This window comes from Geotrypetes seraphini, chromosome 8 (genome assembly GCF_902459505.1).
Source record: "Geotrypetes seraphini chromosome 8, aGeoSer1.1, whole genome shotgun sequence".
NCBI classification, from domain to species: Eukaryota; Metazoa; Chordata; class Amphibia; order Gymnophiona; family Dermophiidae; genus Geotrypetes; species Geotrypetes seraphini.
Window position 1 is genome coordinate 112,421,187 of NC_047091.1, and position 25,928 is coordinate 112,447,114.

General features: G+C 45.8%; 1 protein-coding gene across 1 annotated transcript in view; it reads left to right on the forward strand.

Annotated features, from left to right (window-relative positions):
- The window catches only part of UNC13A (unc-13 homolog A), a 286,301-nt gene that overhangs the window by 232,971 nt on the left and 27,402 nt on the right, over positions 1 to 25,928 (forward strand). Inside the window, exons 37-39 of the mRNA XM_033955982.1 lie at positions 1,662 to 1,667; positions 5,555 to 5,593; positions 19,280 to 19,309. Of these exons, the coding sequence (XP_033811873.1) occupies positions 1,662 to 1,667; positions 5,555 to 5,593; positions 19,280 to 19,309 (75 nt within the window). The remainder of the gene's footprint in view (positions 1 to 1,661; positions 1,668 to 5,554; positions 5,594 to 19,279; positions 19,310 to 25,928) is intronic.

Sequence of the window (25,928 nt, forward strand, 5' to 3'; positions counted from 1 at the left end):
TATCATTCAAGATTTTCAAATATCATATATTAAATAATAATACATTTTAACATAATATATGGTTTAAATAATTCATAAAGTTACCTAAATGTCACCATCAGTATTTATTTATTTCCTCCCTTCCCCCCTCCCCCATGGATGTGTATAGGAAATGAATAAAAGAAATATTATCATATCTCCATAAATTTAGTTAATGGGCTCCAAACTTTATTAAATACACCACTAAATCCTCTACATTCTGCGTTTATTCTTTCATATTTGTATGTAGTGCATACATTCACCCACCAAAAAGTGTAGCTTATTCTGTCATGGTTTTTCCAATTACTCGTGATCAATTGCATGGCTATTCACGTCATGATCATAAATAGTTGACTTTAAATTTATCTAGAGTGGGTTTCACATGTAATATCGTTCCACAAATTATAGCCTAATATGATAGTGGAACATTTGAATCCAAAACTAAATTTATTTGTCCCAAAATTGACTTCCAAAATATAAATATAAACGGATAAAAATATAACAGATGATCCAAAGTCCCTATATCAATATGACAATGATGTGTTTTCTTCATTTTTTTTTTAAGTCCTTAGTCCTAATTTTGGTGTTTGTTTTTTGAAAAAATTGAATTTTAGGTTGATTTTGAGTAAATATGTTCAGTGTTTTATTTTTTATTTATTTTTATTTTTATTTTTGTAATTTATATTCCGCATATCCTACAATTCTATGCGGATTACAAATGCCATTGCTTCTGCAGATAACAGAGCTGAATATCTAAATACCACAGCCAGTGTTTAAAAATAACACTGACCATGGCGTTTGAATATTGACCTACTAGAATTTATGGGAAAAAATTGATGCTTAAGGGACTGATGCTGATGGGATACAACGATAACAGAGTTTTAAGAAATGCAGAATATTACTTTGCCTAGCTCTCTGACATCATAACATGACAAGTGATATGAGATTCAGCGTAACTCTTAAAACAAAGATTGTTCAATCAATGCTATACAACAAGCATGTGCTATGAGCATTCATAAACCTTTTTGAAGGAATTGATTTTTTGACATTCAGCTGCAATATAAATGCTGGTTAGATTTTTCTTGAACTGCTCATATAAGGTTTGTGCTATGATGTTGTGCATTACAGCTGTACGGTGAGTTTGGCTGATGGTGGGTGTTAACTTGGCTAATGGGATTGGGGTTATTGATTGTGTGGATCGGGAAAGTTGATTTACAGTGAATTGATTGGGTTTGATTGATGATACACAAGAGGTTGATTGGTGATGTTGACCTATGACATAGACTGAGTAGATTGATGAGTTGGATAGACTGACTGAGATAAAATTGGTTGGGCTAAATCATTGATTGGGTGATATAAGCCAACATATAAAGGTAAAGGGTAATAGTAGGATTAGAAACCACCTGGTAGATAAATAGCTAGTAGTTTGATATATGAATTGATAAGCTATTCGTTACTGTTGTGTTTGAGGCTGAAGGTAAGCCATGTTTTGCCAATTCTGAATGTTGATTGATTCTAGTAAGTATTAATTCCATGCCCTGGGTTGATATCATAGCTGATTGAGGCTAATTGGTGGGTTCATGATGTGCAGTGACACACTTGTGATGGATTTTTTCAATTGTTTTTTTCCACGACAACGGCAGATGATAGTAAGTAAGCTCTCTGTGGTCTGTCTTTCTGTCTGCTATGTTTTGACTCCAGTCAACCACTCCTTGTTATGTGTGGCTGCACGCCATCCCCACACCTGTTTTTCTCTCCACGTTACTCCCTGGTTTCTCTCAGATCCTTCCTCCCTGCTCATGCGCTGTGCCCTTCTGTCGCTAAGCTGATTGAGTGCCAACTTGTAAAAGTCTTTGCAAAGAGTAATTTCCTTTTTTTTGCCACTGGTCCCAGATTGTATCCTATATTTAGGGTTGTCTACTGGCACGTTATGGATATTGGGTGGCATTTGTTCCTTGAGGCCCCCTGCTTTCTTTCCTGTTGATGCATTAGGAGAGGTAGTGAGGAGGAAATATGGAATACAGTACTCCCCCGATATGTACGGGTGTTCCGTTCCAGGAACCCCCGCAAATGTTGAAAAACTGCAAATACGTTTTTTAGCGGGGGAGACAGGAGAGGGCAGCCAGAGAGCAGCAGGAGCGCCAGCAAGAGAAGGAAATCACTCGCGGTATGCTCCGACTGCCTCTTCCTGCTCTAAAGTCGGGCCTCACCAATCAGGAGCTGCGTGTCAATGCAGCTCCTGATTGGTGAGGCCCGACTTTAGTGCAGGAAGAGGCGGTCGGAGCATACCGCGAGTGATTTCTTTCACTCGCCGGTGCTCCAGCTGCTCTCCTGCCTCTCTGGCTGCCCTCTCCTGCCCGGTCATTCACGGTCGGAAAATACCACGAATGACCAGGACCATAAATCACCAACCGCGAATGACCGGGGGGAGCACTGTACTGTATCTCTTAAAATCCTGAAAGCTTTGATGTAAACTTAGGGCTCCTTATACTAAGCTGCGCTAGTGTTTTTAGCGCGCGATGAAGATTAGCACGCACTAACCCCCGCGCTACGTGGAAAATACTAACGCCAGCTCTATGGAGGCGTTAGCGTGTAGCGCGCGCAGCAATGTAGCTTAGTAAATGGAGCCCTTAATCTGATTGCCCAAGCGACGTTTCTTTATTGAACTTGATTTATCATATAACATGGGCAAGCCTTCATGCTTCAGTGCTGTGCTATCACTAGCGGCCTCTTTTACAAAGCCGCGCTAACGGCCCCAAAGCCCATAGAGATTTAAAGGGCTTCGAGGCTGTTGCTGTACGGCAGCCGCTAGCGTGGCTTTGTAAAAGAGGCCGTAGATCTCCTAGTCTTTTCCAAATGAAGGCTTATGTAGTGAAAAGTTGATTTTTGAGTGACGTAGATGTGGCTATATCGTCATTAGATCCATTTGGGCAGTAGAAAAAATTTTTTTATTTATTTTTTGCTTTTTTTTTCAGTTGTTGAATTCACAGAATTAAATTTAGAGACCAGGTTCCAGAAGAAGCTAGCTGGCCAATGAAGGACTTAGCTAGCTTGAGCCATAGGGGTGAAAAATGTCCCCTGCTTAGTGGCTAAAAGTTTGTATTTCATAATGTGCGGTTAGCTGCATGAAGGAAATGTTCCTTGGGGCATATTTAGGTCAGGTGAGAAAATTGCATGTGCATAATTGAATTCTTTCCTACCTACTTCCCATTCTTCAGGCCATAGAAATTGAAAGAGTGGCCTGACCCAGTGGTTCAGGTGGCAACATAAAAAGAAAATCCTTTAGACAATTTGGAAAAAAAAAAAAATGCTAAATGGCTGATCTCGCTTGCTTGTGCACTTTTGATACCGAAAGGAGAAGGCTGTGCTTTTACCTGCAAGACCTCACCCATGTTGAGTCCTAGAAGGACACAGCTTGATCAGATTGTTCTAGGCAGAACTGAACAGGGAACCTTTGTTTTCTTTGCTCGTTTAGCCAGTGGCTTTATTGCTCCAGAAATAGCATGACAGACCTAGCTCAGATGCAGTGCTTCTTTCTGTGATAGAAATGGGCATCTGGTCTGAGTGCTTCTGCTTCCTGTAGTCCTCTTGTTTACCCACCTGTTAGTGCCTCTGTCTGTCCGCTTTCATCCAGACCTTGTCGTTTTCCTTTGTTTGCCTAATGTGTCTGGACCGAACAAATTTACAGAGTTCAGCATCCTCTCATTTTCCCCAAAGGTATTTGTTCCCCCTACCACCACGCCCAATCCAATGGCTGTCTGCATTTTAAAAACTCATTTCCGCTAATGTGCCAAGGTCAGTTTCTACCACCGAATCAGTATATATTTATTTGTATGCTAACAAACTTCTATACAGAACCTGCACCTCAGCCGTAGTCTGGTTGCAAATGTGCTTAGGCACACATTTGTGTTGTTGGTCATGTCAGTAAGAGCAGGGGGCTGGCGCAAGCAGCTTATGCAAATTGCCGCCACTGCTGCTGACCTCTGGGCACTACACATTCTAAGGTAGACCAGAGAGGGGAGGAGAGGGGACATTTCAGTAAGATGGGGAGTTGCTGGGCTACAGGTGGGGGAGAGGCAGATGATGGTCTAGGAGTGGGGTAGAGGGAGAGGAAAGGTTGGTAGATTAATAGTTTCATACACCTCTATGACATATATATGCACTCACCACACTCATTCGCTCAGATACATGATACCTGTTCATCTAATGGCCATTCTATTGGAGGAGAGGGAGGGGTCATTGAAGCAGCTAATCATTTTGGACCTCCTGTTGGATCCAAAGGCATTATGGGGGATAAAAATATGCTTGGCTTGATGATGGACACTAATCCCCGGATTGCAGTGGCATGCATACGGTCAGGGCCCTCAGGGGATTCACCCCACCCCCTAAAGGCCCTGAGGGAACTGCTTTGAATTTGATTGGTTGAGCAGGCAACAGGCAGATGTTGCTCATCCAATCAAATTCAGATCAGTACTAACAGGGCCTTCAGAGAGTTCGGAGAATCTCTCGTCCAAAAGCTTTTTTTGGTTTACTATTTGTTTCAAGTTTCAAGTTTATTAATTTTTAATATACCGACCATCAACTGGTATCTAGCCGGTTTACAGTAAAATGTTAAAAATAGAGTTAAAAGGTTATATTTATAAAAGAGAACTTAATAAAAGTGTACATTAAAGACATGAACAGGACAAAATTGAGAGTGAGGATAAGGGGAAAGGGAGGGATAAAGTTACATAATTAGAAGAGGAAGAAAAGAGAGAGAAAAAAAAAAAAGAGTTGGAAAGAAAATGGAGGGAGAGGATAAAACATTTGGGATAGGGTCGCTTCGTAGAAGCGATTGGTTGTGTGGAAAAGAAATGATTCAAGAGCAGGCATCTTGATGTAGTTTGACCGGTTGAGCAGGCTGCATACTCCACAAATCAAACTGCATCAAGCAAAAAGTAAGCAAAAAAAAGAAAAAGCAGGACTGTAGAACTGGGGATTCACTGAATCCCCTGAAAGCCCTCATCACATGCCACTGCCAGATTCTATATTTGGCACCCAAAATTGGGTGCCAATCCAAGATGCACATGCAACTTCATTGGATAATAATTGCTAACAACCAATTATTGATGGTAATGGGCACCAATTAGAATTTGTGCACACATCTAGCTGCCTGCTTTTCTATAATGCTGGGTGCCCAATTCCTAGCATGCAGCTCAAGAGGGGGCCTGGCCATGGGAAGGGCATTCCGATAATTTGGGTGCAGTGTTGTAGAAGATGGAGGAGCCACACCCAACTTGCACCCCAGGATTTACACTAGGTTTCAGCTAACGTAAATCTAGTGCCAAGCAGGCCATGGGAATCTGCTTTAAGTGCTATTCTACAGTATATAGACAGCACTGAGTGCTGATATATTTTTTTTTTTTCTGGCTCCAAATTTATAGAATTCCTCCCAGGTGGTCCTTGTGAGTAATTTTGTAGCTGAATCCTGTTTGTGCTCTTGTTCACATGGCAATCATATATTTGAACTGTTGATCATTGTGGCATGTTTCTACAGGGAACGTTCTTGAGAAACCCCGGCAAAGGACTAGAGAAGGTAATGAGTCCATTTGACTTCCTTCTCCTTCAATGGGAATGCACTGGTTTTACAAGACTGAAAATCCACCCACATTTGCAGGGTAATACTAAAACGGGGGGAGGAGGGTGGGCATACTTTAGGCAGTAAATTATGCACAACCCTTTGAGATATTTTGAACTTTTGTGGGTATATTTTGTGGCTTTATGTGTGTAAATGATCCCTTACAGACTACCAACTAGTTGAAATGTATGTGCCATGATACGATGCAGAAATGCCAAGTTATCCAGTTCCAGGCTGGAAATTTTGAGATTCCTGATGCATTATGGGACTTGCAGTACTGATTTCAATAAACAGAGCCAGGCACTACAAATCCCACAGTGCTTTGGGATGCAAGTTCAAAATCAGGACACTGGTCAAAAAGTCTCCAGGCCAGAACTGGGTAACTTGGCATCTCTGCATGATGGTGGGCATGCGCAAAGTTGGAGTTTGGGTGGAACTCACAAGTGTACATGTAACATGTAGATTATAAGCTACTATATTGTAATTTACAGATGTACATGACAAATATTGGTGTGGACATATATTACTATTCTATGTGTATGCCTACTGATCATTATAGAATACTGGCATAAGTGGCAGATATATACACCAGCTCCAGGGCTTTTGCATCCTTGGCTTCCGTATATTAAATGACTCTCTTAATCAAATAAACCCAAGTGAAGAGTCAAACCTGCACCATGGTGAAGACACAGAGCCAAGGCCTATGAATCTTGTGGATTAGTTCACAAGATGACAGTTGGCTTTTTCAATGCCACACATACAGTGGCGTAGTGAGGGTGAGAGGCACCCGGGGCGGAGGTGCATCCTTCCCCGCTCTCGTCTCTGCCACCACCGCTCCTTCCCTGCCGCGCGTGCGCCCCCTTCTCTTCCCCTGTACCTCTAGTTATTCACCGTCATGAGTAGCAACTTCAACATGCTCCTCACAATCCTGGCATCTCTCCCTCTGATGTCACTTCCTATATGCGTCACCCGGAAATGACATCATCAGGAGAGCTGACGCGGTCACGAGGAGCACGTTGAAGTTGTTGCTCGTGGCAGTGAACAACTCGAGGTACGGGGGAAGGGGGGTGCACGTGTGGCGAGGGGAGGAGTGGGAAGAGGCAAAGGAGGCAGAGAGGAGGAGGCATGCCGCCGCTCTCACCAACATAGCATGCCCAAGGTGCACTGCTCCCCTCACCCACTCCCCTTACTACACCATGGCACACATATTTTAAAGATTTTTTTTACTCTATTCCTTTCTAGTAGTCTTCTGGTTTCTACCCTATTGTCAAACGAGGGAGTTTCAGCCTAGTTTCCTCTAGAGCAGTGTCTCGCAAGCTTTATTCAGCCGTGGCACACTAAACTCAGGGCTGCATCTAAACATGTGCAGACATCAACCGATGATGTCACACGCATGTGCTTGAAGTCATCACATCAATGTGCGCGCATGGTCAGAGGCCCTCCAGATGCGGCCCTGAGCTGGGGAGCTTTCCAATGTGGTAACCCTAAAATTCTGGTATGCCAAGGGGCAAAGAAGCGCCAGCGTCAGTTGCAGCAGTGACAGAACCATACTCGATCACTTCAAAGAACCATACAAGACCCATCTCTTGCGGCACACCCGGAATCTCACTGCGGCACACTATTGTTTGCGATACACTGCTCTAGAGATATGCCAGTATAAATGGTGAGAAATATTGTAAAAGCCCTTTCTGTAAGTAGAGCACTGTTTTATCGCTAGAAATGGCTTTTTAAAATTACCCCCATAGTGTCCATATCAACAAATCAAGAGAGGGTGGAAGATGCATATTTGCATTCTTAAAGCTGATGCAAAGTAAAATTATGTAGTAATAGTCTTGCTAAGTAATCAAAAACCACTTGGAATTTTTTGCAAAGAGTGAAGTATTTGCTGATATTGGTATCACTAGGCTGTTTGTGGAAATGCAGCTCTGCAGGAAATGCCACCTATTGATCACGACCTGTAGAACCAAAATTATATTAGAAAATTTTCATTCTGCAGAAACTGAGGGCACAGGGTGTATAGCATTTCAGAGAAAAGAACCATCTTTGAGAACGTCTGTAACAGTATTGTGAGCAGAGAATCTGAACCCCTCAGGCACAAGGACTGTGATAGGCCTTTGTGTTCCTGGCTTCAACCAGTTTTCCTCTTCTCTTACGATGGAGGTGCAAGGTTTAGCAGAACAGGACAGGAAGGGTTACATAGGGAGAGGTATGGCCAGTAGGAAATATGCGATATTGATGCCCCTGTATAAGACTTTGGTGAGACCTCATTTAGAATATTGTGTACAATTCTGGAGGGCCGCACCTTCAAAAAGATATAAAAAGGATGGAGTCAGTCCAGAGGAAGGCTACTAAAATGGTGTGTGGTCTTCATGATAAGGCGTATGGGGACGACTTAAAGATCTCAATCTGTATACTTTGGAGGAAAGGTGGGAGAGGGGAAATATGATAGTGACGTTTAAATACCTACATGGTGTAAATGCTCATGAGTCGGGTCTCTTTCATTTGAAAGGAAACTCTCTAATGAGAGGGCATAGGTTGAAGTTAAGAGGTGATAGGCTCCGAAGTAATCTGAGGAATCTGAGGAAATACTTTTTTATGGAAAGGGTGGTAGATGTGTGGCACAGACTCCCGGAAGAGGTGGTAGAGACAGAGACTGTGTCTGAATTCAAGAGGGCCTGGGATAGGCATGTGGGATCTCTCGGAGAGAGAAAGATTACTGCTGATGGGCAGACTAGATGGGCCATTTGGCCTTTATCTGTCGTCATGTTTCTAAGGGCTGCTCACCCCAGCCATAGTCTTTCTACCCCCTTTCTTCCAGTGGCATACATATCATTTCCTCCCCAAATCAGAGAGAGCACAGTGCTAGCCCATCTCTTGCTTGGCAATATGACAGGAGTTGCTTTAATTCTAGCATAGGGACAGGCTCATGTGCTTCTCCTCCTTTTAATTTTTATTTATTGTGATTTATTAACCACATTTATGAGGAGATTCCCCTCAAGGTGGTGTACAGCAGGTACAGTTTGACATAAAACTTACAGTTTAGTTAACAATCTAACAATAATAAAATGATCAAATTTAAGTATAAATATAATCAATGAAGTAAATTTGGAATCGGCGAACTGAGATCTAATAATAGAATTAACCTGATGCAATATCAGAAATACAGTAAAACATTGGTTTACGAGCATAATTTGTTCCAAAGCACTCGTATATCAAAGCAAATTTCCCCATTGGAAATAATGGAAACTTAGACGATTCGTTCCACAACCCAAAAACTTTAATACAAAATACTATACGTACAAAATACTATAAGACCTCGCTCATTTAGAACAGTTACTACATTCGCTTTTGAGTTGGAGTTTGATAGTGAATCAATTGCTTTTTTAAAATCGGCCAGGAATCAGCCAACAGCGATTGACTCCCTATCCTTTAGTGAATCTGTGCCTAAAAGAGGGGATTATTTCTATGTAATGGCAGTGTGGTTTCAAGAGCATGTTAAGTGATAGAAGGGGGGGGGTCTGTAACACCTTTGCTCATTAAATCTTAATGAAACTTTCATTGTATGTGAGAACTGAGTGCTGGGTCTCAGTGACAGTCCTCTCAGGAAGACCAGGACTTGATTCTTGAGTGGGGTATTCCCTGGCTCTAAAACTCAGCACTGCAGGATGCGGTAAAAACAACTGGCATAGCTGGGTTTAAAAAAAAGGGTTGAATAAGTTCTTGGAGGTGAAATCCATAGACCATTATTAAGGTAGACCTGGGGAAAGTCAATCAGGCGTGTGGCTACCTGGGGGTAAGTAACACGGAACTGTGCTTCTTTGGGGATTCTGCCAGATAGTTGGATTGGCCACCAAAAGAGATAGGATACTGGACATGAAGAGCCCTGAGTCTGACCCAGAATGGCAATTCTTATGTTCTCAGCCAGGGTTGAGGGTGCAGCAGAGGCAACCTTTCCAGGTGCTGCTGAAAGAGAAGGAAGTGGTAGTCATGGAGCAATGGTGACATTTAGTGGACAAATGTAGGGCTTATGATTGAAGAGTTCCAGATCTGTTACTGGATTTATTGGAAAAGGATGCAAAATTATGGGGAAACTCTACCGAGTATTTGCAAGGCCATTGCACTGAATCCTGGCCTTAGTTCTGATTGAACTGACAACCCAAAAGAGCTCTGCCCTTTTTCCCTCCCCCCCAAAAAAAAAGATTATAATGCTGTAATTCCATTTGGTAAATTATGCCCTGATTACATAGTAGACAAATTGCAAAAGAATAGGAAAGACAAGAAGTGATGTCCTTAATGCTTGAGGGTCCAGATTAAAACATCTGTTGTGCAAGTATATTTTGATTACTTAGCATGTGCTCTTTTCTGCTTTTGGTGGATACTTTTACAAAGTCAATTTAACGGGTAAAACAGCACCTTGCCCATAAAATTTAGCTCTTACTCATTGTGAAGGCAGGTAAATAAAGCTCATTGGTTCACCACATTTGAGATCAGTGGCGTAGCGAGGGTGAGAAGTCCCCCTTCCCTGCCCTTGTCTCTGCCCCCCTGCTCCTTCCTCGATTCCTCCTGCCGCACGCATCCCCTTCCCTTCCCCCGTACCTCTAGTTGTTCACCGCCACGAGTAACAACTTCAACATGCTCCTCAGGACCTCGGCAGCTCTCCCTCTGACATCACTTCCTATGGGCGGCACCCGGAAGTGATGTCAGCGGGAGATCTGATGTGGTCTCGAGGAAAATGTTGAAGTAGTTGCTCGCGGAGGCGAACAACTAAAGTTGTGAGGTAAGGAGTGGCACACGCGTGGTGAGGGGAGGAGTGGGAAAAGGCGAAGGGGGCAAAGAGGAGGAGGGGTGCCTGCAACCCCACCAACAGGGCGCCTGGGGCGGACCGCCCCCCCCCATGTTATGCCACTGCTTGAGAGGAAATGGGGAGGCAATTACAACAATGACATAGTTCTGTCTTTGCAAAACTAGACGCATTGTTTTAGTCACAAAAAGTCTCACAGAAGAAGGAGGCTCTAGTGCCTGCAGGCACTTCTTCCTGAGGGAGTTCTAAAAGTGAGGGCATGCGTACATGAAAAGTGATGCAAACGCTTCAGGGGGAAAAGTATTCATGCAACTGGATCGCAGTGGGAGATCTGCACCCTTCAATTTCAAAATCCATCACTGCTCAAACTAGGTAAATAATTGAGCCGCAAAGAGCAGTAGGCAGCTGGTAGGTGGTGCAGCAACAAACATGGTGGCCGATGCAGAAAGCAACTGTGGACTTAGCTGCAGGATTACTGCAGGTTGTGAGTACCAAGCAATGCAGAGAGGAATTATGTGCAGATGTTGGCATGCGCGGAAAGAAACGACTGCAAACTATATAAACGTATGCTAACGAGCTCATTAAGGTATTCCGGGCAATGCAGAGAGTGCATTGCCCTTTTTTGATACGCACACAATGCAAGAATGTTTTTCGCCAGGCATGCGGCTGCATGGAAGGTTTTGCAGAGAGGATTTCCTGTCAGTCCTTCACATTTAAGTGCGGAAGGAAGTCTGTGCGAGTTGTAAAGGCAGATGGTAAGCAAGAATCAAATCGAAAGTGAAAGCACACATTGGCACCTGTATTGTATGTACATAAATAGGCGCCTCTCATAAATTTCAAGTTCAGATAATTTGTGCAAGGATCATATTAGTCACGAAAAAGCAGGTGACGATATGTGCTGGTGCTTTCGTGTTTGGTTCGAACATGCACACAAGAAGCCATGCCATGACACCTTTTCCGCATGCATCCGATATACTCCCCATACATTTGCTTTAGAGTTCCAGTGCATAACATTTGCATATAATTAACTTACTGCATTCTGCAGTATTATGCTCACAGTAGAAGTCACGTGCTCTGACATTCATGCATGGCTCTGCTGCGAGCCTTTCTGCATCAGCCCCAGGGTTAGGATTTTTTTCTTCCTTCCATTTGCCTTTTCCCTTCCCTTGCTGCCCTCTCTCTCCTTCATTGCCTCCTTCCTGAACTCCTCTCCATCCCCTCCATCATCCATCAGTATCTTTATGCCCCCTTGCACCAGTTGCTGCACTTAAGGAGCCTCATCAAAGACGGTTCTGCACCCAGTGGCATAGCAAGGGTGAGAGGCGCCCGGGGTGGTAGTGCCCCTCCCCCATCCTCATCTCCCCCCCTCCGCTCTTTCCCTGACCCCTCCCTGCCACATGCGTGCCCTCCCCTTCCCTTCCCCCATACCTCTAGTTCACAGCCACGAGCAACAAGAACTTCATCGTGCTCCTCACGACCCCGTCGGCTCTCCCTCTGACATCACGTCCTATGCACGGCACCCTGAAGTGACATCAGCGGGAGGGACAATGCGGTCATGAGGAACACGTTGAAATTGCCGCTCACGGTGGTGAACAACTGGAGGTACGAGGGAAGGGAAGTGGAGGGGGCGCACGTAGGAAGGGGAGGAGTAGGAAGAGGCGGGGGTCAGGAAGGAGGAGGGATGCCGGTGCCCCCACCAACATGGTGCCCAAGGAAATCCTCCCCCCCTCCCTGCACCACTGTCTACACAAGTGGTCTCAAACTCACGGCCCAGGGGCCACAAGCGGCCCGCCAGGTACTTTTTTGAGGCCCTCGGTATGTTTATCATAATCACAAAAGTAAAATAAAACAGATTCTTGATCATATGTCTCTTTAACCATAAATTACAATATTATTATTAAGACTTAGCCAAAAGGAAAGATTTATAAACTATAAAGAGTTTTACCTCATGCAAAATTGTCAATTCTTTAAAGACATTAACTAGACCAGGGGTGTCCAATGTCGGTCCTCGAGGGCCGCAATCCAGTCGGGTTTTCAGGATTTCCCCAATGAATATGCATTGAAAGCAGTGCATGCACATAGATCTTATGCATATTCATTGGGGAAATCCTGAAAACCCGACTGGATTGCGGCCCTCGAGGACCGACATTGGACACCCCTGAACTAGACGATCACGTGATGCCGTCTCGGTGAGCCGACGTGTGTGAGAAGAGCTCCCGGGCCCGCTTGTTTTTTCGTACTCGGCCGGCGTTGCTATCGGCGCGGTCTGCTCTCCCCGACTTCCGGTTTCGGAGGGGAAGTCCCGGCAGCGTTTTGCGATCGGTTTGGGGAACTATGGCTGCAAAAGTGACCTGCAAAGATCAGGAGAAGCCTCGGGCTGCAGATTCCAAGATGGCGGAGCCGGCCCTCGTGTCTCCTTCTTCACCAAGGTCTGAGTGGGTAGCGGATATTATAACGGAGGTGCGGGCAGCGATACAAGACACCCTTACCTCCCAGCTCCAAAAGCTCTCAGACAAACTGGATGGCTTGGATGATTCTGTGAGCCATCTTAGAGCGGAGTTTGGCTCTTTTCAACAAAGGGTGTCTGATTTGGAGGACTCGGCCGGGCAGTCTAGGGAGGCACAGACAGCGGCGGACTCAAAAATTCGCCAGCTGGAACTTAAGGTGGAGGATCTGGAGAATCGCTCCAGGCGCAGCAATTTGCGACTTGTTGGCGTTCCCGAGTCGGTGTTGGATGGGCAGCTGCATTCCTTTCTGGAATCCTGGTTGGTGCAGTCTCTTCAGCTTCCTTCGACTGCGGGGCCCCTGCGGATTGAAAGAGCGCACCGTCTGGGAGTTCGCCGCCAGGATGCTACCCGTCCTAGGGTGGTAATCTTCAAGGTGTTGAATTACGCCCACAAGGTGGAGATCCTGCGGGCTATTCGGGCGAAGGGCCCCCTCACCTATGAAAATCAGAAGATTTTGTGCTTCCAGGACTTCTCGGTTCAATTGGCTGCCCGGAGAAAGGAGTTTGCCGCTGTTTGTCGTCAACTCCATGAGCGGCACATCCAGTTCGCGCTTCTCTATCCTGCACGCCTCAAAGTTCAACATGAGGGTCGCTCTCACTTTTTTGACTCTGCGGCCGCTGCCTTGGCTTTTGTGCAACGCCTAGCGGGAGCGGCGCCTAGCCCTTGACCGTCATCTGTTTCCTAGTTTCTGATTCCTGGACTGTACTGGGCTGACTCTCTTGCTGTTTTGCTGCTGCTAGCAAGCAGCCTTGGACTTTGCTGTGGGCTGCCGGTGGGGCGGTGGTGCTGGAGTTTTGGGAGCTGCTGACATCTTCTCTGCCTGACCCATGTCCGCGGATTCCAGCCCTTTGGTTCTGTTTCTGCTGTCCTTGTTTGCCTGTGTGTTGGATTTTATGGCGCTGTTCCCCCGTGGGGGATAGACTGCTTTCCTGCCATGGTGCCCCCTTTTGCTTTTGACATAGTTTCTCGTTTTGTTCTCTCTCAGCATAAGGGGGATTTATTTTATTTTATTTTCTGCTATGTTGTCTTCTTTGGGGTTTATATTGGGAAAGTTTTCCCCGCATAGCTGCCTGTTCCTCCGCAGTAATTGTTCATTCTTATTTTATTTGTTGAGGTATTCCTTTAGTCTATTTTTCCAGTACTTCTTCGTGGGTTGGTGTTTAGTTTATATGGAAGTTGGGGGGTGGGCTCGGGAGGGCTTTTCAGCGTGACTGGTATCTGGGTTTCTCCCAGATCTGTACATGAGAATTTGGGGGTTGGAGATTGGGAGGTTGTTGGGGGGGGGAGGGCTGCTGGGTGGTTGGGGGCTGGGTTTGGGAGGGGGGTTTGTATGTGTGGAGTGTTTGGATGGGTGTGCTTGGGTGTGACTGGAGGTGGTTGTGTGACCCGGGGTATTGGTGTTTGGTTATGTTCGTGTTTTTTTTTGGACTATGGGTGAAATTTTGTTCCGGGAAGGAGCCGCTGGCTGGGACGGTTCCCCCGGTTGTCTATTCAGCTATCTTTCTTTTTATCTTAGCTTTTAATACTCATGGTAATTAAGTTTATCTCCTGGAATGTCCATGGTATCACATCTCCTGTTAAACGCCAAAAAATTCTTAGTGCGTTGAATCGACAAAAGGCGGATATAGCATTTTTGCAGGAGACCCACCTCTCTTCTGCGGAACATGTTAAACTCTGCCGGTGGTGGATTGGCGAGATCTTGGAGTCTTTGGGTCTGCACCGGAGGGCGGGGGTGGTCATTTTATGTCGTAAGGGTCTGCATTTGACTACCCATAAGGTATGGTCTGACCCGCAGGGGCGTTATCTGGTAGCTAAAGTGACACTTAATAGGCAGGATTTGCTCTTGTGTAATATATATGTTCCTAACACTTGGGATGGGTCCTTTATGCGTTCCCTCACCAGACTCCTTCATCAGGACCTTCCAGTGGTGTTGGGAGGGGATTTTAATCAAGCTTTTGATCCCACTATTGACAAATCTAATCCCCTTCCTCACGACAGGTATGCCCCGAATAGAGGCCTTCCCTTATTTGCCTCTTCTATGTCTTTGATTGATGTGTGGCGGGTGTTACATCCTGGAGACCGCGACTACACTCATACATCTAGCGCCCATACAACGCAGTCCCGTATTGATTATTGGTTGCTCATGGACTCCCTGTTTTCGCAGGTGAGCTCGGCGGAGATTGGAGGATATGATGTTTCGGATCATGCTATGATTGTTCTTATTCTAGAGTTTCCTGGAGGCTTTCATTGACGGTTTCCTCTCTTGCTCTATTCTGATCAGGAGTGTCATGCTTTCTTGGTAGATAAATGGAAGGACTATGCTTTTCATAATGCGTCTCATAGAGGTGACTCATTTCTTTACTGGGAGGCTGCTAAAGTGGTGTTGCGGGGTGAGATCATTGCTTACTCTAGCCGGAAGAAAAAACGGCGCGACCGTCAGGTGCTCCGGTTGGAGCGCCAGGTTCAGGATGATCGTCACCGCTATGGGGCTCATCCCACCGGAATCAATAGAGCGTTATTATTGGCTTCGCAGTTGTCGTTGCGGGAACTATTACATGATCGGGCTATGAAATCTTTGGCATACTATAAATTTCAACTGTATTTGCATGCTAATAAGAGCGGTAAGCTTTTGGCAAATTTAATTCGACGTGCTAAGGGGTTTTCCCCAATTCTCCATCTCCGCCGGGCAGATGGTAGTCTGGTCCACAAGGATGAGGATATGGCGGCGGTGTTTCACCATTATTTCCAGCAGTTGTATGCTGCTCCACCGGTTTCTTCGTTGGCGGGTGATCTTTATTTGGATCAGGTCTCTCACCCGGTGGTGACAGACGCTCAGAATGCGCGATTGCAGGCTCCTTTTACAGTTGAAGAGCTATCGCTGGTTCTTGGTAGTTCTCCGCTGCAAAAGGCGGCGGGGCCCGATGGCTTTCGCAATGAATTCTATAGACTTCTACTTGCGGACGTGGCCCCGGTTCTGGTTGATGTGTTTAACACTGCGGTACGCGATGGGGCTCTCCCGCCTTCTCTTCAGGTTGCTCAGATTGCGGTTTTGCTTAAGCCCGGTAAGGACCCATTAAGGGCCTCCTCGTATCGCCCCATATCCTTGTTGAATGCTGAAGCTAAATTCTTTGCTAAATTGTTGGCCAACCGGTTGGCGGGTATTTTGCCCTCACTGGTGGCAGATCCTCAAGTTGGGTTTGTCAAAGGTCGGTCGTCCACTCGCAATTTACGTACTATACTGGCTTCTCTGGAGTGGGTGGAGCGGGAGAAGGTTTCTTCTTTGTTGGTCAGTTTTGATGCCCATAAGGCCTTTGATAGGGTTTTGTGGGACTTTTTGTTTTGTACTCTTCAACATTATGGTATGGGAGGTTTCTTTAGTGATGCGGTGGCTGCGTTGTATCATGATCCGCAGGCCAGGGTGCTGGTTAATGGAGTTTCTTCGGCAGTGTTTCCAATTCAGCGGGGTACTAGACAAGGTTGCCCCTTGTCTCCTCTTCTTTTCGTGCTCACCTTGGATCCCTTAATTCGCGAAATTTCTGCTAATCCGGCGGTTCGGGGTGTTTCTCTCGGCGGCCGAGAGTTTAAGATCTCGGCATTTGCGGACGATTTGTTGGTTCATTTGACCTCCCCGTGGGAATCCTTTCCTGCTCTTATGTCGCTTTTTACGGAGTATGGTGATTTTTCGGGCTTTCAATTGAATTATGATAAATCTTTGGCATTAGCTACTGCCGAGGCGGTGCGCTTGGAGTGGCCGGGGCAGTTTCCTTTACAGTGGGCGGATGGTGTATTCAAATATTTGGGAGTGCAACTCACGAGCTGTGTGGGACGGTTATATCGTGCTAATGTAGATGCTTTGTTGGCCGCTACGGAGGGTTGTTTTGCACAGTGGATGTCTCTACCTCTCTCTTTTTACGGTAGGGTTCACTTCTATAAGATAGTTATTTTTCCCCGCTGGTTGTATGTACTCCAGTTGCTGCCTCTTTGTCTTCGTCGTAGCGATCTTCAACGGCTTCATAGGCAGCTGACCCGATTCCTCTGGCAAGGCAAGAAGTCTCAGATATCGATCTCTTATCTGTTCGGCTCGGGAAGGATCGGTGGTGTGGGACTCCCGGATATTGGCCTCTATAATCTGGCTTGCTTGCTGCGATTTTTGGGAGACTGGTGCTTACGGAGTGATGACTATCTTTTTCGGGACTTTGAAAATGCTCTTTTCTCTCCTTGGCACTTGTTTTCGTTGTCTCAGTTGCCTGTTCGCCTCTTGCCCCCCGCGTTCCGATCTAGTTTCATCCTTCGGTCGTGGCGTTTTTCTTGGAAGGCATTGGTCAGGTTGCTGGGGGGGGACCATCAAGTTTCGGATCAGTTGTCTATACGGGGGAATCCGCAGTTTCTGCCTGGCTGTGATAACTCGGTCTTTGTGCGATGGACTGAAGAGGGTTTGCTTCTTCTTGAGCATTTATTGGATGAGGAGGGGGCGATAGGACCTTGGGGAGATTTTCCCATGCTTCATTCCTTGGGTGTGGGAGGTCTGTTTGCGTATCGGCAAATTCATCATTATGTGAGGTCCTTGGCGCGCCCGGGCTTACGGTTTCAATTGGGTAACCAATTTCGTCTATTTTTTGCCCAATTTTATGCTTGTGGCTTGACGGTGTCTGCGTTGCATGGGGCTTTGCGGCGGCATACTCCTCAGAAGTCTTATACGGCTTTGGAGTACCGCAGGGGTAGAGATCTGGGCATACCTGGTGAGTCCTTGAACTTTCCTTCCCTTATTGGTCGTATCTCTTCTATTTCTATTAGTGCAGAACTGAGGGAATGCCAATTTTGAGTGGTTTATCGAGCGTATTTTTCCCAAGAGCGGGTCCACAAGGTTGGGGGCATTTCTTCTCCAATCTGCCCTAAGTGTACGCTGGGGTGCAACTCCTTTTTTCATGCATTTTGGGGATGCCCTCGAGTGAAAGTCTTTTGGAGAGCCGTACTCCGCTTCTTGGAGCGGCTTGTTGGTCACGCTATTCCGATGTCTCCGGTAGGCTTGCTTTTGGATAGATATGAATCTTTGCGAGTGCCTGCTCGGAGACATCGGTTGCTGATCCGGAAAGGTGCTGTTATAGGAAAGAAGGTCATTCTTAGCATTTGGACGCAAGACATAGCGCCTGCTTACTGGGCTTGGAGGAATCGTTTTCATAATTTGATGCTCTTGGAGCAGCGCCATGCTCGATTATCTGTCAGGCGGTCGAAGATTTTCCTGCAGACCTGGGACCCCTACATTTCCTCGCTTTCCCTTAGGGCCAGAAGTCTGGTCTTAAACTCATTCCGTTGCTGATACCTTATGCTCTCAGCTGTTTCCCCGGGTTGGTGGGTGGATGTTTGGGTGAGTGTGAATGGAGGGTATGAGTGGTTGGAAGTATGTGGAGTTCGGTGGGTAGGGGGGGGACTACATTTTGTGGGTGGGAGGATGGGATTTGGTTATTTTGTTTGATATGTGCTGAGCGGCATAAGCAAACAGCTTGCTCAGCATACTCCTTTCTTGCTGAGGTTTTTGGGTATGGATTGGGTCTCATGGTGTGGGTTTGGGATGGGGTGGGGGTTTGGGCTTTGGAGTGGGTGGGGATTGGGGGGATTCTTTGGTAGGGGTGAAAATGTGTTTGATGGTACGTTTGGTGTTCGCGACCTTGTTGTATTGTCGTGCTGTATTGTGTATTTACTGATGGTGTGCCAATAAAACATGATTTATACTAAAGACATTAACTATTTTTTCTGAAGCCCTCCAAGTACCTACCAGTCCAAAATGTGGCCCTGCAAAGGGTTTGAGTTTGAGACTACTGGTCTATACCGTCTCTAATTGGCCATTGGCAGACTTTATGATCCAGTTAATACTCGAAGAAGAAGATAGTGGGGAATGAGAGTTTGGAAGATTTCTCACTTGGTATTTTCTGCTTGTCTGACTTTCCCCAAGGCCGGTGATACCTTATATTGGACAAGCCAAAACATTACCCAGAGACCTTCAATGATGCACATGAGCTATGCAGAACCCATGGGACCCTTCAGAGAGGCAGCCATATGGGACTTATAACCAATATTTTGCATTGGTCCAGTAAAATGTATCATAGCCTGCAGGGAATTGTCTTATATTCCCTCCCAGACTGATTTGTTTAAAGGAACTGCTGGGGAAAGACATATAAGTGACATGAAGTCATCTGAAGAAGCTTATGAAAAGATTTTGCATATATTTGTGGGAAGAGGGAGGAATGATGGAGGGGGTGGAGGGAGGGGGTGGGTGTTGGTTCCCACCTTTTTTTTTTCAAAGTTGTTAAATATATAAACCCATGTTCTTTCCTCCAGAGCAGAGTGAAGCTTCCCTGCCACACAGATGTAAGGATTTGCTATTTTATATATTCTAATGCTGTTCTGTTTTTTGTGCCTCGGATCTGTCTGTTGTTAATTTTTGTGGTGGGGGGAGAAGAGGGAGAGGGTGTCCGTTATGCTTTCTGCAGTTTGGTGACTGTCCTGTGCTTCTCAGTCTCTTCCTTTCAACGGAGGGAGGGAGGAGGGAACCAATAAATTTGCATTGTAATCTGTGCTGTTGGTCTGTGGCCCAAACAAAAATTCCTTTTTTTCCTCTCTTTATTGTCTCGTGTCGCTTACCTGCTTGCATGCACAATGCTGGATGGAACAGGGTGGAGAGTGGATGCTAAGGATGGGGGGTGCAGGATGGCAAAAGCACTGTGGAAGAGCCAACTCTCTGGGTGCTGAACACCCCCAATATTGATCATGCTCCTTTTTTTTGTATCCAAGGAGGGGTAATTTTTTTTTGCATTTGGCATCCCCAGTCATTTTGAAATGTGGGCACCTATGGCTGGAGCTGGTGCCTTAGGTGAATTCCAAAAGATTAGAAATTTTTTTTTTTGGGGGGTGGAAGACTGCACTGTGTAAATGAATTTGCCGATGATACGTCAGGGTGGTTGGATTCATGGTGATTGAAAGCTTGAGTGTGTGTCTCTTTTGTGCTTTGTAAATGGACAGGATGTTTTTGATTTTTTTAAAAAACAGCTTGATAAAGACATTTGCAGTGCACCACAGTACTGAGATCCCCGGGGCACCTCTTACAATGGAGAGACAGATTTTGAGGACATTAATCCGGTGCACAGCACCAGCTGGGCTTTCAACTCATTGTTACTCATTCTTGACAGATCTCACTCTGAACTGTGATTACTTTTTTGTTTGTTTTTAATGCTGGGAGCAAGAAAAACTTTTTAAAAACTTCCATAGGAAGTTTTCTTAGAAAAAAGCTTTCTTAGAAAAAAGATCAATGGACAGAGAAGAGAAGCTGCACTTAGGAGGCTCTGCTTTCTGGACAGGAAGAATAACGAGAGACCGCTTGCTTATTTTGAATCATAACATCAAACATTTTTTTTAATCTTCAGGAAATACATAATACATAACATAGAATTATTACCACAGTGGCTGCACCTTGTGTTGTACCGTAAAGAAAGAGACATTGAGTTCTGCTTCTCTTTTAAATCAGTAGCTTGGGGCAGATCCTCTTGACCTTTATAATGTTCGTTGCTACAATCCCCATGAAGGCCCCTGGAAGAATATTAAGCTTGGGCCTCTTCTATCAAACTGCGCTAGCAGTTTGTAGCGCGCTGAATGGCCCGCGCTGCTCCCGACGCTCATAGAGTTCCTATGAGCGTCGGGAGCAGCGCGGGCCATTCAGCGTGGCTCTCTGTGCTCCTTCCCCTCAATTTTTTTTCAGAGTCCTGGGCATCCCCCACACACACACCTATAAAACCCTAAAAAAATGAGATAATTAAACCCAACAATTGTGGTTAGCCCAACGCTCCCAGAATGATCCCATTAAAATGGGCAACACAACGGCAAACTTATAAATGTTTAAAATTGTTTTGTTTTTGTTTGGTAGGAGTAATTTTATAAAGATGTATCTGCATGGAAGCAGTCTCTTATAAAGTTGTGCATGGATATACACATCATTTGGGCAGAGCTTAGAGTGGTGTTACAATGAGTGATCTAATCTAATCTAATACTTGGTTTTATATACCGAGACTTCAATCTAAGAGTGCTCGACTCGGTTTCCATTAGATTAAACTGAAAGACACATATTAATTGGATCTTAAAAGGGTTAATTACCAAAGTGTTTGGCAAACAAAATAGTTTTCAAAGCCTTGTGAAAGGAAGAAAGGGAGCCGAAGCGTCTCAGGAAAAGTGGAAGATCATTCCAAAGTTGTGTGAACTTAAAGGACAAAGAGAGGCCAAAGATCTTGGTTCTTTTGATACCTTTACTGGATGGACAGGAAAGCTTAAGTTGTTGATCTCCTCTTGCAAAAGAATCTCCGCTCCTTCCCCGATCCCCCCTGCCGTGCGCGCCCCCTTCCTTTCTCCCGCACCTCTAGTTGTTCACCGCTGCGAGCAACAAGCACTTCAATGTGCTCCTCGCAACCCCATCGGCTCTCCTCCGACGTCACTTCCTATGCACGGCACCCAGAAGGGATATCGGCGGGAGAGATGACGCGGTCGTGAGGAACACGTTGAAGTTCTTGTTGCTCGCGGCGGTGAACAACTAGAGGGGAAGGGGAGTGCTCGTGTGGCTAGGGGAGGAGTGGGAAGAGGCAGGGGGAGGATAAGATGAAGGGTGCCAGCGCTCCCACCAATATGGCACCCAGGGTGGACCACCCTTCCCCCCTCCTTACTACACTACTGAGTGTATATGCATCATTTATAAAATGCATGTGTGTAATCTTAGAGAAGGAAAAGTGAATGGGGACTTGTATACTGCCTTTTTGTCGCTTTGGCTTTTCAAAGCTGACATTCAAAGTGGTTGGCACTGGAGGATTAAGTGACTTGCCCAGAATCACAAGGAGCAGCACCGAGATTTGATCTCACAACCTCTGGGTGCGGAGGCAGCAGCTCAACCATGTGCACATGTATACTTTCAGATAGAGAGAGAGTTTGTGCGCTAGAAGCCTAGGGCCAGCTCAAGGGATCGTGGCGTCCTAAGCCAAGTTGCTTTTGTGACACCCCCACCATCGCACCATTTCCAGTGCTCCCCTCCCTCCTCCCCATCCCACAGGTCCTTCCCTTGGGCTTCCATCTCTCCTCCTCCTCCACATCAGTCCAGTCTGCCTTTTGATTCCCTCCCCGAGGTCTGGTGCTGCTCTCTACCTCCCAGAGGCTAGCTAAAGGCAATCTATCTTACTGCTGCTGTTGCCACCAACAACTGATGCAAACTTTACAGGGCCTCAGGGGAGTAAGGGAGAAATGTCAGATCTGGGGGAGGGGGAAGAGAGAAGGAAAGGGACCTGACTGGAGGGGGGGGGGGGAGAGCTTACTGTAGACCAGATGAAGTCAGAGGCTGGTTATTTTTGAAATCCTTAATCACTGGCCCCCTGAACCGAGCCCCACTTGGTACATTGGTTAAGCCAGCCTTCTAGAAGCCTATTTATAAATCCTATTTATATACAGGTACCTCTGTTACCTGTATATAATACAGTACCCAGAAGCGGTAGTGTAGCGAGGGAGGTTGGCACTCAGGACGGTGGCTCCTGGCATCACTGCGCCATGTGTCCCCTTCCCTGCTGTATGGGCAACCCACGCTCCCTGCTTACCTCTTGAAATGTTCACCGGCACAAGCAATGTCTTCCACCTGCTGCTCACGCTGGCATCAGCTCCCTTCTGACTTCATGTCCTGGTCCCGCAACCAGGAAGTGACATTAGAAGGGAGCCGGCGCAAGCTGCAAGTGGAAGATGTTGCTCGTACCAGCGAACATTTAAAGAAGTACACAGGGGGTGCTGGCACCCCCCCAGGAAGATGGTGCCTGGGGCAGTCCACACTCCTCCCTCTTTAATAATAATAATAACAGTTTATATACCGCAGGACCGCAAAGTTCTATGCGGTTTACAATGATTAAAAGATGTTTCAGACTGAGTAGATTTAACAAAGTTAAGGGTTAGTGATTAACAGTTCTGAGGATCAGAAGTTGTGGACTAAGATTGTATTTACTACTGACTGCCCAAAAGGTTAACTGTAAATGCCAGCCATGCTGAGAGGAATATTTAAAAACTAACCAACACATATATCCCGGATTCTATAAAGGTTGCTTTTTGGGTTGTGTGCTGAAGTTGTCTCGTGCGCAACCCCAAAGGGGGATGGCCATGGGAAGGACATGGACGGGCCAGGAGCATCCCCTTAATTTAGTCACAATGTTATCGAATTTTGCATTCACCTTTCGTGCCAGGATTTACTGCAGATTTCACTTGGTGTATGTTTGGGCATCCAAACTTAAGTAGGAATCGGCGTTAAGCGTTATTCTATAAAGGGGGCTTGGTATAGAGCACCCTTTATAGAATGCGATTTCAGTGCAGATCTTTTTGGCGCCGTTTACTGAATCTGGTATATAATATGTATAAGCAAAATAAATATAAACTTAAAGGAACTTCAGAAACACCCTGAGTAGGGCCTCTGAATTTCATTCGCTAGATCTCCCAAAAACACTAAGTCCCTGATTCTAATAACGGCACCATAGGTACCCTACCACCACCTAACTTAATTGTTGTAATTGGTTCAATCGGCGCAGTAATTAACTGCACCGATTAAAAAACAAAATGTCATTTAAAAAATGGATATCAGAAAAACTTGATAAAAAGGGGAAGAAACCCAAAAGATAGAAAAACGAATCTTCCCTGACCCTAAAGCAAGGGTGAGGGGAAGAGACAGCTCAAACCAATAAAGTCTAGAAAAGTTAAATACCGGTAATAGTGATAAACGGGGAGCCTGCAGTCGCATAGCTCGCAATGGGGCTTATACAGCCCCTAATGCACCAGCTGTCACATAAATATGTCCACATGGGCATAGTCTGTGAAACATCTTCGGGCTCACCCGAAAGTGATTAAGCGTGTACTAGTGCACAAAAAAATGTGCTAAAAGTGCCAAATGATAATCAACAAAAGATAATAAGAGCAGTCTCTACCTCTCATCCGAAGGTACAGAAGCGACCAAAATCAGCCAAAAAGGCTCAAGTGTGAGGAGCAGGCAAATAGTCTAAAATGTACTTAGCTTCTCCGTGGTGGAAGGTTCAAGGCAGCCCGAGGATGTTTCACAGACTACGCCCGTGTGGGCATATTTATGTGACAGCTGGCGCATTAGGGGCTGTGTAAACCCTGTAGGCGTGATTAATGCACCTTTGTAGATGCGATTCTCATGAAAGGTAGGTGCCGGAAATGTAGGCCTTTAAAATTTCCAGTGCCTACCTTTCACATAGCCGTGATTCTCCAAGCGGCGCCGTTCCATGACTTGACACGCGATCGGTGCCACTTTTGTAAGCAGCTGCCAATGGAGAATCTGGCCCTAAGTGGTTCAAAGTGGAAAATAACTTAGAATCGGAACAGAGTGAGAGCAGACCAAGTACAGCAAGCGATGAAGACAGCAAGGTATTTGCCAGGAAGCTGTGTGGATCATTGCTGCTGCTACTGGTTATTTGCTAGTCTACTTGTTTTAAAGCAGCGCCCTGCAAACTTTCTCAAGCCGCGGCACACTAAACGTAGGGGCCATGGCTCAAAGCATCTGGAAGTGCGCGGATGTCACCATGATGTCACAGGCATGTGTGATGTCATCACGTTGACATCCGCACACACATGAAGGCCCTCTAGACAGGCCCTGAGACGCTAGTAGGGAAGAGGACTGGAGAGAAAGAAAGCGCTGGCACCGACTGATTGCCTCTCGCTGCAAGAGGCATGTCCTGTAGGCAGTCAGCCAGTGCCTCTCCTCCTCCCTAGTGTGCCACGGCACACCTGAACTCTCAGGAGGCACACAGTTTGCGATACACTGTTTTAGAGGGAAGTGTTTTTTTAGTAGTTCCCTCTGGTTTTAAGCCCCTGACACAAGCTGTCTTCAGGCGAAACATGGCCGCCTCAGGCACTGCTATATTTTATTTGCTTTGAATCTTATCTTGCTGACTTGGCCTGCTCTTTATCTGTTCAGCATCTGCAGATCAATGCCTCTCATCTTTTCTGCAAATAATTTAGAATGTTCCAATCCAAAATCGATACCTATCTATCTGTGACTCAAAATCAATCATACATCTGCAATGACACACTGTCAATAGACATGCAGGTCTATAAATAAAGCACTTAGCTTCATTTTGTGCACCATTGTGATGGGACTAGAGCTGTGTTTGAACTCGAGTCTCTCATGCACAATTATTTGAAACCCATGAATACATGGGCATTAGAGAGAAAGTGACTGGCAACTATTGTATCAATTGCTGCAAATTAGAGCTGGGATTCAGGGGAAAAAAATTTATTTTTGATTCAATTCGATTTTGCCAATTGAATTGATTTTTCGATTCCATATAGTTCGATTCCATATAGTTCAATTTGGTGTCAGGTCAAAAGCGCGCCGGGACAAAGGCGCGCCCAGACAATTGAGCGCAGCGCGGAGGCGTGCGCCGCTCTAAATTACTGTTTTTAGGGCTCCGAAGGGGGGTGTGGGGGGAACCCCCCCACTTTACTTAATAGACATCGCGCCGCGTTGTGGGGGGTTGTAACCCCCCACATTTTAATGAAAACTTCACTTTTTCCCTGTTTTTAGGGAAAAGGTTAAGTTTACAGTAAAATGTGGAGGGTTACAACCCCCCAAACCCCCCATAACGCCGGCGCGATGTCTATTAAGTAAAGTGGGGGGGTTCCCCCCCACGCCCCCCTCCCGGCGGAGCCCTAAAAACAGTAATTTAGAGCGGCGCGCACCTCCGCACTGCGCTCAATTATCCGGCCGCGCCTTTGTCTTTCGCGCCGTTGTCTATGAACCGTTCAATTTGCTTTATAGCTTTAAAATTAGTTGGTGGGTTTATGTTGCGAAACGGGAAGTTAAAGCAAAAGAAAGGACTCTGGCCTGAGAGCAGGCCTGATTTGGTAAGACCATTTTATTTTTTTCAAAACGAATTGATTCAGATTTATTCAGCCAAACTGAACTGGTAAA